Source organism: Bombina bombina, chromosome 5 (genome assembly GCF_027579735.1).
Source record: "Bombina bombina isolate aBomBom1 chromosome 5, aBomBom1.pri, whole genome shotgun sequence".
Classification (NCBI taxonomy): Eukaryota; Metazoa; Chordata; class Amphibia; order Anura; family Bombinatoridae; genus Bombina; species Bombina bombina.
In genome coordinates this window covers 846,121,496-846,138,622 of record NC_069503.1, presented here as the reverse complement: position 1 = coordinate 846,138,622, position 17,127 = coordinate 846,121,496, and the positions used below count along the sequence as shown (strand labels likewise).

The window sequence follows — 17,127 nt, the reverse complement described above, 5'->3', positions numbered from 1 at the left end:
CACAGAGGGCTAAAACATATGAAGTAGCAAGGCAATGCAGTTATCTGACATTCAAGGGTTAAGTAGCCTTCATTACTGTTCCAAAGAAATTACCAGAAATTAGAAGAAAAATTCAAATGTATGTCTTTGGTCTTTTAATACCAGATGCACGGTCAGTGATTTTGATTAATAAAGATAGATATTATTTTTTTTAGACATTACCACTTCATGAGATAATTGCTTTGAAGTCAGACCCATGTTGTTTAGAGGTAATGTTTTCTGTGTGATTAAAATTTCCATCTTCTGAAATATCTCAATAAACTCAATTTTCTTTCTCTTCCTAAATCTTTGTTCATAGCTTTCGTAATGTGATCCACTAAAACTAATTTGTACAGCTCATTGGCCAAATATTTTTTCATTTTGTACACACATACAAATCAGTTAAATGCACTGCATTTATTTATAGCCTTTACATATATAAATAATGCATAACGAAAGCCATTAAATGCTCTCCAAGTCAACTACTGAAACGCTCTCAAAGGAACCTGTGAAGAGGTTGTAGAAACAGCCAGGCAAAAGCTCCTTTTATGTATAATGTTCTCCAAATAGTTCACTGAATGTTTCTTTTAGGGCCAATGTTCTGTACTATATTTTTACTAGCACATATACACGACCTTCATTTAAATACAACATTTGCTTTATTGCTCTGTATTCCCAAAGCAGGTCTAAGGCAGATCCCAAACCTAACCATGCCTTATATCTGTCCAAAATTTGCAGTTTGTTTCTTATTTCTGCTGAGACCAAACAATGCATATTTTGTTAACAAAATGACAGGGGGCAAACAGTGTCATCTCCAGACTCAAGCCGGAATGACTCTTCTAAATAAAAAAAAAAAGTTGTAGGAAGAGTTTGACCATCGAAAAACATTTGCAGGTGTTCTAATAACATTCAGCATCTTTTGATATTTTAATCTATTAAAAGAACACAAACCAATGTTGTAAGTACAATGTATTCACTGTCTCTTTAAATACAGCTTACCGTTGTAAATATGTTAAATATTCCCCCTGTTTGGTTTAATTTTTTGCTATGATAAACCAATATATGAAAACAAATGAATAAGAACTGCTTGAAAACTACATTAAAGTTGCAGTCTACTTGAAATTTGTTATTGTTTATAAAGATAGATAATCCCTTTATTACCCATTCCCCAGTTTTGCAAAACCAACACTGTTATATTAATATACTTTTATTAATACCTCTGTTGTTACCTTGTATCTAAGCCTCTGCAGACTGCACCCCATCTCGATTATTTTGACAGACTTCTATTTTAGCCAACCAGTGCTGACTCATAAATAACTCAATGGGAGTGAGCACAATGGTATCTATATTACACACATGAACTAGCAGTGTCTAATTTGGAAAAACTTTAAAAATGCAATGAGATCAGAGGCAATCTTCAATATCTTAGAAATCAGTTTAAGCCTACCTAGGTTTATCTTTCTTTTAACAAAGAATACCAAGGGAACAAAGCAAATGGAATGATAAAAGTAAATTGGAAAGTTGTTTAAAAGTCCATGCCCTATACTGAATCATGAAACTTTAATTTTGACTTGACTGTCCCTTTAAATGATACACACTGTTCACAAACATGTAAAAAAAAAAGGTAAAATGTAAAAAATATAAACTTTACTAACTGATAACATTTAGTGTTGCTTATCTTTACAATAATAACAAAACATTAAAAACATAAAAAGGAAATATAAGAGTCCCAATAAAAGAACCAATGTCAAATTTATCACCACATTCACAAAATAAAAGTTTGTGTATAATCACTCATTTAAAGTGATTGCAAACTTTAAGGAATTAAAGCTCAGTATCAAAAAATAATCTTAGAAACAGGGGCACTTTAATTCATTAAACTTTACAAAGATGCTTATTATTTTAAATACTTACCTGGCAAACATAACTCCGATCCTCCACCCGCAGCTCCTGCTTTCTTTAGCATATAGATGAAGAATCCAGCTTCCTCCAATCGTTGCACATCCCCTTTGGCGTCCAGCTCGTGGAGCAATGCAACATTTGGAGGAAGCCACATTCGTCATCCATATGCTAAAGAAAACAGGAGATGCGGGCATAGGACTTGCTTTATGTTTTCCATAATGCAATGGTTAGTATTTTAAAAAATAAGCGTCTTGTAAATTTTAATGTAAATTGATATTACACGTTCAGGGTAAAACAGAATTACCAGAGAAGATTTAGCATGCCCAAGTCCCTAAAAGCTGGCCAGCCCCAGATGCTGCGGCCCACCAGGAAATCTCCTAGTTTCCTGGTAAGCTAATCCAGCCTTGAATATGAGCGTGAAAATTTATTTTAACATGTTTACAGGTGTTTTTTTTTTTCTACTGCTTTTATTCTAGCGCTAACTCTTTACTTCAGGTCTCAAGTTGTGCTAAATTTTTTAGTGCTGTTATGTGTTGCCCTCATGTTCAACACACAATTAACAACTTTTACTATGAGGGATGTTTAGCATGGCCACCATATCCATTAAAATTATAGTGCACTCTATAGGGATTTTGGCCCTATCAGATTGTGCGCTAATCCACGATCTCCAAAGCATATCAATAGCGCTCCACCTGTAATCTAGTCTTAAAGGAAATGAAAAATCTTTACCTCTTCTCAACTCTCCACCCACTACATACTAATCACAACTATAGTCAAAGGTTAAAGCTTAGCTGTAATATGCTCTCACTATGCCCCCTGTCATATTCAGCAGGGTCCCATAATCCCTCTGGTCTCATTATAAAACCAGTCCTGGCTTCACATAAAAAGGATGAGACTAACACGTCTAAAACACTCTAAAATTCCATTTCATATGACAGTGGTACACAAAGAGAAAAACAAAAGAAAAAAAAAACAAGGATTATTCTAATGAATTAACAGAAAACACTCTGTAGGGGGAAAACAATAATTTCAAAGAAAATCAATAAATTTACATGGTACTGAAAAATGATCAATTAGAGAGAGACGTGTTTAGCAATGTACAAAATCTACTGAATACATTTAATTTGGTATTCTTTATTTTTGTATGTTTCCAATTTGTTTTTATAATCAAATGTACTTTGTTCTCTTGGTATCCTGTGTCAAAAACAATCAGGTAGGCTCAGGAGTGTGCACTATATGGCAGCAGTTTTGCAAGAATGTTTTTAACAATTATGCATTGTGAGAACATTACTGCCATCTAATGGTCAAAAGCTTATCTGCAAACTCCTGCCATTTATTTATATAGACACCTACCTAGGTATTCTCTTTAACAAAGAATATGATAGAGAGATAGAGAGAAAACCTCTAGTTCACTGGTTTAAAACCTGTCCTCAAGCCTCCCCAACAGTCCACATTTTGAGGAGATCTGAACTAGAGCACAGGTGAAATAATCAGCTGCTTAGTGATCATGGTTATTTTACCTGCTCTCATCCCAGGTAGTCCAGAAAACATGGACTGTTGGGGAGGCCTGAGGACAGGTTTGAAAACCAGTGCTCTGGATACATTGTTTCCAATGCAGAAAAGGATTCTGGGTAAGATGTGCAAATAGAGTTCACCTTTTTACTTTAATTTGCTTTTAAGTACATTCCCTTTAGCCATAGCATTGCTGTATACACAGCTTTTAAGCTAAGCTAGGGTTAATACAGCAATTCAGAACCATCTCAGGATGTGTATATGTACATACAGTATATACACAAACAAACAGGCAGACCTGCAAACATATAACCAGTTTAGTCCCATCAGTCCCTTGAGAGAACTGAGTGCTCATCCTTTCTTCACATTTATACTGTATTGTGCATGTAGAAGTCACTCCCCAAGCTGGAATGTGTATCCATGAGTAGATTTTTTTAAAGGAACTGTAAACACCTTGTAACTATAAGGCATCTTCATAACATTTATAATTGTATTTGTTTTTCAATAGCCAAACTCCACCCACAATTTGACTTATTTAGAGGGGCCAATCTGAGCTTGAGTCTGCAGGCAACAAGGCTAGTCACTATTATTATATTATTATACAATGCATTGTTTGCACTGTTATCAGTTAAGGCCAGTTATGGAAAAATATAGCAGGGTTAACTTTAAGAAGGCAGCAGGGTGCATTTTAAGTTTTATGAATTAGAAAATCCGCAATTTTCAAAGCTAATTTACAAAAAGGGGGCAAAATATATTGCAACGTTGTAGAATGTTTACACTGCAAGGAAAGCTAATGTGATAGACACAAACAATTTTTATTAGCTTCTTTTTTTATTATCTTACTATGTCCCATTAGCTAGTAAAGGTTTTTTAAATGGTTGCTACATCAAGAATGATGAATAACTCAAATAATTTAAAGGGACATGGAACCCAAAATATTTATTTAATCATTGAGATAAAGAATACAATTTTAAACAACATTCCAATTTGCTCCTATAATTTAATTTGCTTCATTATTCAAATACCCTGAATTTGAAATTGAAGAAATAGCAATTCACATGGGTGAGCCAACCACATGAGGCATCTATGTGTAGCCACCTATCAGCAGCTAATGAAGCCTATTTAGATATGATTTTCAACAAAACATATCAAGAAAATGAAGCAAATTAGATAATAGAAGTAAATTGGAAAGTAGTTTAAAATGGCATACTCTTTCTAAATCATGAAAGAAAAAAAAATTGGGTTTTATGTCCCTAAAGTTACCAGCAAGACTATAAGACATGGTTAAAACTGCATTAGGTGTATCAATTATACCTGTAAAATGCAAGGCATCAGAATTAATTTAGGGACCCTTCTCAAGTCATAGCAATCAGTTACAATTATTATGAAATTAATTATAATGAATAATCATTGGCACTGAAAGAGTCAATGCTGCTGGCCAGGACTGTACTGCTTGGATCTGTGCTCCTCTCTGTTTCTGCTGATTGTAGAGACAAGCCTGTGCTCTGCAGTTACAGGATTGCAGTAAGAAAGGACAGCAGTTACTAAGAAGCAACCTGATACATTTCTTCTTTTCTTCACTGTCCTGGAAAGAGCCTGTGTTACAGCTGCAATGTGCAAGATGTCTTACAAGGTAATAATGTTCTCTGTTTTGTATTCTGTTATACAGAGTGCGGTGCACTGAAGTTACAGCAATGCCTCAGTGTACAATGTTTATTTCCTGACTCACAGGCCTGGTCCTTGGGCAGCACACTGCAGATGCATTCCTGTATGCAAGGCCTGCAATATGTAACCTTTTATATATTGCTGTAATTATCCTACTTAGGGTGTGTTCCACTGAATGGTAAAGAATAAACACATTTAGAAACATATGAAGGTAACTCCGTTTAAGTTCATTACTTTGTCCATGACTGGCAATTTATGTTAAATGTAACAAAATAAACCATATCATATTTATATTTAGTGTATCTTTTAGCACTTTCTTCTCATAGAAACAATATAAAGTTGCTACAATAGAATTTAGACTGCCACATAGAAGTTGTCATATAATATTTTACTGGTGTAAGAAAACTACTATTATTTAATTTTGTATTAAATAGATTAATATAACATTGTTGTGCATTGTTATATTGTATTGCTTGCAGTTTATAGATTAATATAGCTTGTCAGAATGTTCACAAAATGTTTGTAACATGTTCATGCATTGCTGATGTATGCACGTTAGAGAGGTGCCGGGACAATATATGAAAAAGACTTTGTGTTATTGCATTTTCACTTGATCCAGAAGCAGTAGGCAATTATTTTCCTTTTTAGCTAAAACATGGGATAATACTAGTTTTTACTGCTTCAATACAAAAATGATTGCTCATTTCCAGACAAAAGCAGTGTATTAACTTCTGCCCTACATGTAAATGATATATACTGACAGGGGATGCATACTAATTTCTTAGAAGTCTATCAGTAGCAAAAAAAGTAATGAGTAGAATACACTTGGGGGGAGTTCATGAATTCAATTATTTTGCTTGAGGATTTCTAGAGATAGAAAGTTAATCTGGTGGGGTGCTGGGCACAGTGAATTTTAACATGTACCCACCACGTGCTGTGACTAGTTCAGTTTTTACAATTTACAATTGTGTTGTTTGGCCTGTTACCCTTGTACCCCTTGCATTATAAACATACTGTACAATGGGGAGACCAGGCGTGCAAATTGCATTGCTGTTTCACTTTTATACTTGCAGGGAGAACAAGCTCTTCATATATACATATACACACACATATATATATATATAAATACACACATTCACACACTGGCGTTTTCGAAAGTTTGGTGTCTCTTAGACATTTCCTTATCTTCTGTAGAAAACATACATGAAATAAGTTTGAATAGGAAATAAAGTCATTGACAAGGGTGGAAATGATGAATTTTAAGTGAACTAATAATTCTGTCCTTCAAACTTTGCTCTTGTCAAAGAATCCTTCATGTGCAGCAATTACAGCCTTGCAGACCATTGGCATTCTAGTTGTCGATTTGTTGAGGTAATCTGAAGAGATTTCACCCCATGCTTCCTGTAGCACCTCCCACAAGTTGAATTGGCTTGATGGGCACTTCTTATGTACCATACGGTTAAGCTGCTCCCACCACAGCTCAATAGGTTTGAGATCTGGTGACTGTGCTGGCCACTCCCTTAAAGACAGAATGCCAGCTGATTGCTACTTCCCTAAATAATTCTAACATAGTTTGGAGCTGTGCTTTGGGTCATTGTCCTGTTGTAAGAGGAAATTGGCTCAAATAAATCGACCTCCACAGGGTATGGCATGGCATTGCAAAATGGAGTGATACCCTTCCTTCTTCAAAGGCCTTTTTATCCTGTATAAATGTATCAATTTACCACAACAAAAGCACCCCAACCCATCACATTGGCCTCTATTTATGAAAGGTCTTGCGGACCTGATCCGACAGTGCGGATCAGGTCCGCAAGACCTCGCTGAATGCAGAGAGCAATACGCTCTCCGTATTCAGCTGCTGGTGCAAGGCCGCCCCCTGCTGACTCACGGCCAATCGGCCGCCAGCAGGGAGGTGTCAATCAACCCGATCGTATTCGATCGGGTTGAATTGCGTCGATTCCTGTCCGCCTGCTCAGAGCAGGCGGACAGGGTTATGGAGCAGCGGTCTTTAGACCGCTGCTTCATAACTGCTGTTTCTGACGAGTCTGAAGACTCGCCAGAAACATGGGCTATCAAGCTCCATTCTGTGCTTGATAGATAGGCCCCAATGTCTCCACCATGCTTGACAGATCGCGTAAAGCACTCCTCCAGCATCTTTTCATTTGGTCTTCTTCTCAAGAATGTTCTTCTTTGTTATCCAAACACCTCAAACTTAGATTTGTCTGTCCATAACACATTTTTCCTACCTACCTCTTTCATGTGTCTGTGTTCTTTTGCCCATCTTAATCTTTTCTTTTTATTGGCCAGAGATATGGCTTTTTCTTTGCAACTCTGCATAGAAGGCCGACATCCCATAGTCACCTCTTCACTGTTGAAGTTGAGATTGGTCTTTTGCAGGTAATATTTAATGAAGCTGCCAGTTGAGGACCTGTGAGGCGTCTATTTGTCAAACTAGACATGTATTTATCCTCTTGCTCAGTTTTGCACCGGGGCCTCCCACTTCTCTTTCTACTCTGGTTAGAACCAGTTTGCACTGTTCTGTGAAGGGAGTAGTTGTACCCGATCTTCATTTTCTTGTCAATTTCATCCATAGAATAGCCTTAATTTCTTGTAACAAAATAGAATGACGATTTTCTGAAGAAAGTTGTTTGTTTCTGGCTATCTTGAGTCTGTAATCAAACCCACAATTGCTGATGCTCCAGATACTCAACTAGTCGAATGTAGGCCAGTTTTATTGCTTATTTAATCAGCACAACAGTTGCTATTGGAACACAGGACTGTATGCCTACCTACTATCACTGTCCCTTTAAGACTGCCTTCCCTGCTCCTGTCATTCAAGCTATTTGGGGCATAGTCTGCATTGATTCTACTCCTGGAACTTACCTGCCTAATTATTCATCAACCTGATTCTCTCAGCCTCTATTTAGCCATGTCAGGCCTTTTGTGCTGTGCACTAGCTTTAAAGTTTGTTCTGGTTTTACAGATCCCTGTGTTAGTTCCCAGTAAGGACTTTCCTAGAGATATTCAAGTTAGAGCATTACCTGTCTGCTAAAGCTTGAATTCTACTAAACTGCAAGTAACCATATATTTCCTGCATTGTTTCCTGGATGGACACTGATATTTTGCAAACTCTGAACTGAATCTAAATTACAAGTTTGTATTTTGCTATAATCTTTGATTGCTACAACTGAATCATATACTGAACTTTACAACTATTCACTGCTACAAGTTGTCATTGTTCAAATATCCTCCTGCAAATATATATATACTCAGAACTCTGTATTTAGGTCTTTCAGTCAAACAAACTGCTTTCCTGTCATTCTCCAATATTTGCTACAACAGTATTTAATGCTTTTACTTGCAACTTGCCTATCACCTGTGCTGCTCTGCTTATTAGTTTGGCATACAGCTCCAACTAATATTGTGTACTGGGGGGGCGGAGCTTCGCCGCAGCTAAGATGGCTGTGTAATCCCATAGCTCCGGAACACCAGTACCCTACATTTAGCCACAAACCAAGTTATACAACTCAACACAGTATGGATGGCAGTATAAAGGACAGCCTTAGAGACACAGAATAATTTGAGAGCCCTGCTCGCTAAAGAACAGCAGTACATCAGATGAATGCAGGGGGTAACCGACACAGCACACGTCTGAACGGCGACAGAGGAGATGGCTGTCTAACAGAGCGGGAGGACAGACAAGAGGTATAGTCATAGATCAAGCCTCCAATAGACCGCACAAGCCTATTATACAGCAGAGGAAAGGGGGACACAGTGATAAGCAGAGTACAGACCCCATGCTGGAAACTTCAGGTAGGCCACAAAATGGCGACTGTGTGAATCACACACAGTATAAGAGTATACACAGAATAGGTTAAGCGGGCAGTCATAAAATAAAAACAAAAGACAGAGAGGCAGGCGAATTGAACTATGAACCCTTAGAGGGTAAAATTAACGGACATATACTGTGGCCCTCTACTATAAATCACGTCTCAGTACAGGATTATGGCCAAAAAAACAAAACACCAGAACACAGAAACTAACAAAAATGCAGACAAGAGAACACCCTGTGAGCTCTTTTTTTCTTCATTAACAGAGAAGCGCAGGTCCTCCCCACCAAAAGTTACAAGAGCACATATTACACCTACAAATACAATGGAGGAGGAACCCTCACAAGATGTAGAACCTACCGCTCAACTGCTATTAGCCTTGCTATCTTCCTTACCATCAAAGCAAGATATTGCCGATATAGTGAGGGCCTGCATGAGAGAGGAGATGGCAGAAATAAAGCAGGATATTCATGCATTAGGCTTCAGGGTAGAGGCCCTGCAGGACCAGTCAGGCACAGTCATGGAAGAAATCACGGATATCCAGGAACAAATGACCACACAAATGACCACTATAGAGGACATTACTGATAAGATAGAGGACCTTGAAAACAGGGGCCACCGTAAGAATATTCGCATTAGGGGTATCCCTGAGTCGGTCCTCCCTAAGGACTTCTACACATGTCTGGCTGCACTATTTGCCCACCTGAAAGGGGCGCCAAAACCAGTGGATATTCCATGGGATAGAGCTCATAGAGCATTAAGACCAAAGACCACTGACACTGCCCGTCCCAGGGATGTTTTCATGAAGTTTAAAAGGTTCTTAGATAAAGAAGAGATCCTTACGTTGTCAAGGAAACATCATCCAGTACGGTTCAGAGGGACAGTACTGCAGTTCTTTGCAGACCTTGCACCAAGGACCCTGCAGAGACGAAGAGAATTGGCACCCCTGACTAAACTGCTATGTGATAAAAAAAATATTGTACAGATGGGGTTTTCTGTTCCACCTGTATGTTTTGCAAGATCATAAACGGCTAATTTGTAAGAAACCTGCACATGTGCCAGGCTTCTGCAGCTCCTTAAATTTGGAACCTCCAGAAATCACAGCAGTGGACAGCCGACATTCAATTTTGGAACGAAGTGAAAAGAGACCACAGTCAGAAAAATGGAGGCAAGTTCCCACGGGACAATCCAAGAAGCCGTCACAACATACCTCCACACCAGAGAAAAGAAAATATGTCTGAACTGCTGACTTGATTTGTGTCTGGATGGAGAGACGGAAAGTTAAAGAAGCTGAGAAGCTATCCCCAAGAAGTGTGGTAATATGATAGAAATTGATAGTCAAATGGAGTTCTCGTGGATCAGATAATAATATACTACACAGAACTGTTCAGGTTATACAGACATTGAATGTTAGTTAAATAACTACACATTTACTAAAGTTGTAGAATAATTATTGTTTTATTTGAAATAAGGAGTGGCAATATAAAGATATATAGCTCAATTTAAATGTTTTAATATTTTTAAAGGGTCTGGTTCCCCCTTTGAGTGTGGACCTGTGAACGGACATGGATCCAATGTCTTACTCCAAGGAATGGAGAGACATTATCTTGTCATTTTTTGTTTGTTATGTTATTTGTTTGTTTGGTTATGTTGTTTTCCTAAAGTGTTTGTTGAACCAGGAATTAAGGCATGTGGTTGGAGAGGAGATACAGTACAGGTCACAATATAGAATGCAGGTAGATCTGAAGTTTATTAACTTGTTCTTTATATATGGATAATACAGGAAAGATACTTAAATTCATCACACAGAATGTTAAGGGGTTGAACTCTGCTATTAAGAGGTCCATGGCAATGTCTGATTTAAATAAAAAGAAAGGTGATATTCTATTTTTTCAAGAGACACATTTCAAGAAGTCTCATGAACCCAAAAATATGGGCCCCCACTATACACAGCATTTTCACAGTTCTTATACCTCAAAGAAGTGTGGGGTGAGTATCCTCTTGAATAAATCAGTCGCCTTCCAACACTTCCAAACACATACAGACTTAAATGGAAGATTTCTCGGAGTCTTCGGATTGCTGTATGGCAGGCCCACTACGCTGATTAATATATATGCTCCAAATACTCAGCAGTTTCCATTTTTCAAGAAAACACTAAGGCGTATTATAGATATTTCCAAGAGTCTAATTTTTATTGGGGGGAACTTTAATATACCGTTACACCCTGAGATAGACAGCTCAAACCCCAATCCACATACATCTAAACGAACACTCAGACATCTATGGAAATTGCTGAGAGATTATAACCTATATGATATATGGATATTCATTAATCCAAACACTACAGATTATACCTTTTTCTCATCCCCAAACCGAACATACAGCCGATTGGATTATCTGTTTACAAACCAGTCGGGTTTGTCATACATTAAAGATGCAACAATTTCGCATACAGTATGGTCGGATCACTCAGCGGTCTCCTTCACAATTAACTGGCCCAATGCACCCGTAGCCCCATACATTTGGAAATTAGATGACTCATTATTGATGGGGGATGCAAGACTTGCAAAATTCCAGACTTCCTTACAGGAGTACTTTGTTTTCAACTCAACTTCAGATATTAACCCTTTCACAGTCTGGGAAGCTCATAAGTGTTTCATGAGAGGAGAATTTATAAAACTGAGGGCCCAACTTAGAAAGACAGATTGAAATACACAAATCTCACCTCTAAATTATCCGATCTAGAATATAAATATAAGCAAAATCGAAGTGATCAAACCGTACATAAAGACCTACAGGAGGTTAGGGCGGCTTTGCACGACTTACTATTACAAGAGTATAAGACTAAAACAACTAGGTTTAAACTAAAAAAAAGTGAATAGGGCAGGTAAAATGTTGGCGAGAGCCCTTAAAACTAAAAAACGTAAAACTTTTGTGCATGAAATAAAGACCCCCAAAAATAAAAAACTACACTCTACTAAAGATATCCTCTCCCAGTTTGAAGAATATTACACCCAATTATATAGTATCTCAGAATCGGGAAAGGCTATCGGTGAAAATGCAAGACTACCTAAATAATATTCCTCTTCCTACACTAGATAGAGAGCAAGTATCAGAATTAGAGACCCCCATCACGCACAAAGAAATCCAACTAGCAATTCATGACCTTAATACAGGTAAAAGCCCTGGGCCAGACGGCTTCACCTCACAATACTATAGGAAATTTGCTCCACTTTTAACCCCATATCTCTTACAAATTTTTAACAAAGTAGATAGAAATAGCCAGGTATGTTGGAAGCGCATATCACAGTGCTCCCAAAACCTGGTAAAACCCCAGACACACCCCAAAATTTCAGACCAATCTCGCTTCTGAATGTAGACGTGAAAATATTTGCAAAAATATTAGCTACAAGGATAAATACATTTTTACCACAGCTAATCCATGTAAACCAGGTAGGCTTCACGCCACACAGAGAGGCGAGAGATAACACAATTAAAACATTAAATTTATTAGAATATACACAATTGCATAGAGTACCCTCCATTTTCCTAGCAATGGATGCCGAAAAGGTCTTTGATAGGCTAAGCTGGGTCTTTCTGCTAAGCACTTTGAAGCATTTTGGGTTGGGAGATAATATGATTGGCAAGATATTCACATTATATAGTATACCTACTGCAAAGATTAAACTCAATGATACACTTTCAAGCAGTTTCTTGATACAAAATGGTACCAGACAGGGCTGCCCCCTGCCGCCATTGCTGTTTGTGCTGACTATGGAAGTCATGGCTGCAGCTATTAGTCATAATCCAGATATCAAACAAATTTTTGGGGGTAGATACCTCCACTATGCTGAATTGAGCACAATGTTGATTAAACAATTTATAAAGATTGTGGAGTTTATTAAAGAAATACACATATTAAAAAGTGAAACTTTATTAAACCACGTTAAAATACCTGTACACTCAGGAAATATTACACACACACAATTCCTTTGTCACCTGAATGAAAGGGTTAATTTTCAATCTACCCCTTTCGCAACATCGCTAATCAGACCAACACAAAGGATTAACACACATTAAAAATAAGACCATAGGGCTTAGGGTAGTGGTATACAATTTTCATACCAAATAAATCATTATGGGAGAGAATATGGATAATATCAATGCCTCCAATGTTATATATCAATCACTCAGGTAGTTGGTGTCTGTCTCTTTAAGACACTCACTGATTTATAACTAGAAGCCTGTATCCTTAAACACCTACTTAATATTATGGTGCATATAACTCCCAGTATCAATTATGTAAGCTTGTTTTTCATAGTGGGCAGCTCTAATTCAAACATAGAATCTATTTAGTATATGCCATCTGTCTCTCATTGTATCATATAGTTCTAAACTATATCTTAGCCACACAGACACACTATTTTCCTTATATATAGGTTAGCTGTACATGGTGCTAATACTCCCCTCCTTTTTAAATTCGTGTATTTAAACACCAAGTTGAAATGTGTTGTTGCGCACATGGATTCATTCAATTGTCACTCTTTATTTCATTACATTCACGCATTGATTGCTTCAAGTATTCACTATGCGGTTACGGATAAAAATAAGTGATCATGATATAGAGTATCTGATTTTAGGCAAAATGTTGCCGCAAGATGCGAGTCACAGAGAGTTAAATTGGTTTATAATAAACCACTATTTACCAACATCAAATTAAGTAAGATTTTTAAGTTTTAAATTTTAAATTTTTTAAGCTACCCAAGCTTGCATGGGACAAGCTCTCAAACAAAAGGTATCTCCTCAAACCCTTCCCCATTAACCCCAATTTTATATAACCTAGAGATCCCGAGGATTTCTAATCCCGAAAGAAAATGATCACATTTCGTCTATAATTCCTTTTTATAGTGTTTTATCTGATGGCAAACTTAAAAGCAAAGACAAATTGGCAGAGACTGCTCCACAAATAACCAGGGATTGGTTCACACACCAACAACTATCACATTTTTTACACAGCAAGCACTATAAACCTAAATTGAGTAGACCGATGGTATATAAGTTATTGCTAGAACATCATTCTAGATCATTACTAGCATACTGTAAAACATGGGAAAAATAATTAAACAGAGAGATTTCTCAAAAAGAATGGAAGGCAATTTTCATTAATATGGGTAAATCACCATCTTCAATAAACATTACTGAAACTAATCTAAAGCTCCTGTACCGGTGGTACCTTACACCGCATAGACTCTCAAAGATATATCCCAATACAGATAACAAATGCTGGAGGGGATGTGATGTGGTGGGGAGAATGACACATATATGATGGGAGTGTTCATGCTTAGGCAATATTGGGAAGGGATCAAGGAAGAGATAGAAAAAGTCATATCTATCAAAATCTCACTAGACCCAATGATTTTACTCTTTAACTACACCCCCAGACTGAAATGTAAGCTAAGATTGAAGTTGTTATATATAATGATAAATGGGGCTAAGCAACTGATTCCGCGTTTGTAGAAAACATCCTCTATTCCTAATATGGCAAACTGGAGAGAACATGTTACACAATTACTGACCTTAGAAAAGTTTCATTTTGTACAGACTCAGCAAACAGAGTTTTATCATAACATGAGATTTATATGGGAGGATTATTTAGCATCACTTAAATAAAACATTGGAATAAGAAAATATAGCAAAGGTAGAATATGTTGAGCCCTCTAAGATTGACATGTAACTGTTGTCCTCTGTAAAGCATTTGAATGTGTTTTGAGCTTTGTTTTTCTTCTTGTTCTTCAGCTACCTGTAAATGACTTTTTTTTTCTTAAAAAATAAAGGAAAATTTTAAAAATATATATGTATATATATATATATATATATATATATATATATATATATTGTGTACTGTGAGCTCTCCAATAACTCCTAGCAACTACAAATCACAGTATCTATAACTGTTCCTTAGAAGCCTGAATATCTTGCATTACTATGTTTTACATTTCATGAATCCTGCAGCCACTCCTAGCAACTATGAGTCAAAGTATCTCATATATGTTACCTTTGAAACCAGAATATGTTGCAAACATATATTTTATACTTTATGAACCCTGCAATAACTCCTTGCAACTATAAATCACATAATCTCCATGTCCAGGAAACTCTTCCCTGGGTTAGGGGTTGGTGTCTGCAATTCCCTACCACTTCCAAAAGGGTCTGTCTCCTGAGCGTTTATACACCGGAACTTGACAAGGACAGATGGTTGCTTATAATAGGCCTCTATATGCCTATGTATATTACATGAAAAATCAACCATTTCCAGCTACAATAGACATTTACAACATTAACAATGTCTACACAGTATTTCTGAACAATTTGATGTTATTGTAATGGAGAACAAAATGTTCTTTTCTTTAGAAAACAAGCACTATATGATGTCTGATTAAATGGTCAGATAAGACTAAAAAACAGGTAGCACAATAAAAGTCTCTTTTATCTCAAGAACTTGTTTTTTCATATATCCGGTGGCCTTTTGTGGAACTCATTTGGTGCTGAGCTGCATCGGACACCTGTCAGTTGGACGGGCATGCACTGACTTCTCCAGCGTCCTTGGGGTCTGTGAATTTGAGCTTTCAACACAAAGCAGCTAACTGGAGATCAGTCAGCTAGTGACTGTCAGGGTCAGTCTGCTTTTTTTGCACAACAAAAAGTGTGAGTTAGCACTTTGTTGTGTGTATACTTGTTCATCATAATACAAGATTATGCTATGTGGTACTCCTTTTAATGTCTTTTGGTCAGGGATGCCTGCAGACTTCTGACAAGCCTGCTTAAGAAACAGTACCAGAGACTTCAGCTTTTATAGTGTAGATTCAGAGCAAGAACAGAGGTGATGGTGACCTTTTTCTCTCCCTGGGTCAGATCTGTTGCCTCTGCAAATGGCTTCAGAATGTCCACCAACAATGCCACTCCCTTGACATGAACAACAGTCCCTTATGGCCAGGATTTTCCACAATACAACATACCTTTGGGTGATCACATTCAATTACAGCCCGAGTTGAGTGTTAACAACAGCAACTAGAATGCTCCTTTGTCCAAAATCAGACTGAAAAACTTTTTTGAATGATGATAAAGAACGCAACATCATATTTGTTTCTTTCAAGCCTTCTCCCACCACCCGCTGAAGAGTGTGGGTGAAACACTAAATATGCTGTTTTCTTGCTATAGCAGCATCCAGGGATTCATGCTGCTCTTGATTTGTCATTCCAAAGCCATGGACCATCAAGTTGCTTTATCCCAGCATCAGCATTTTAGTTTCTCTTTCCAGGGCCTGCTCTGACTAGATGACTTAATGTGGAGATCGAATTCCTGAGGTAATACATTTCTTAAAGGGCCAGTCACAACATGTGTGTGCTCACAGACTTCAACAAACAACCTTAGATAATGTTCAGATTTTTAAAATACTTTTTATTACTATTTTAAGCTACCTCCTCACCCCATGCCAAAGTCTAAATTGAGTGGCAAGTCTTCATTGATTATGTAGTCAAGTCGTAAGTCATCAAATTTGGGACTTGAGTCCATGTCAAGTTCAAGTCATGCAACTCGAGTCCAAATCCCTGAGATATATGTATCTTGTTACCTTGTTACCTGCTCTCCCTGTATCCTGTGTTGTAACAAGCAGTTACTTACCATATTCCTGATACTACTTACCTGAATCCTGCTGTACTTACCCAGTATCTTATGACAGACTTACTAATAGTGATGTCGCGAACCTAAAAATTTGGGTTCGCGAACGGAAAACTCAAACTTCCACAAAAGTTCGCGAACCGGGCGAACCGCCATAGACTTCAATAGGCAGGCGAATTTTAAAACCCACAGGGACTCTTTCTGGCCACAATAGTGATGGAAAAGTTGTTTCAAGGGCACTAACACCTGGACTGTGGCATGCCGGAGGGGGATCCATGGCAAAACACCCATGGAAAATTACATAGTTGATGCAGAGTCTGGTTTTAATCCATAAAGGGCATAAATCACCTAACATTCCTAAATTGTTTGGAATAACGTGCTTTAAAACATCAGGTATGATGTTGTATCGATCAGGTAGTGTAAGGGTTACGTGTAAGGGTTACGCCCGCTTCACAGTGCGCAGTGTAGGTGATATACCTGCCCTGACCATGCTTTGCCGACCAGGTATCAGTGGTCAGATGGA

At 37.5% G+C, this 17,127-nt stretch overlaps 1 protein-coding gene across 1 annotated transcript in view; it reads left to right on the top strand.

The window, feature by feature from the left end:
- The first annotated feature begins 4,929 nt into the window (after positions 1 to 4,929).
- ANKRD29 (ankyrin repeat domain 29) overlaps positions 4,930 to 17,127 on the top strand; it is a 338,553-nt gene continuing 326,355 nt past the window's right edge. Inside the window, exon 1 of the mRNA XM_053714978.1 lies at positions 4,930 to 5,065. Within this exon, the coding sequence (XP_053570953.1) occupies positions 5,045 to 5,065 (21 nt within the window). The 5' untranslated portion in view covers positions 4,930 to 5,044. The remainder of the gene's footprint in view (positions 5,066 to 17,127) is intronic.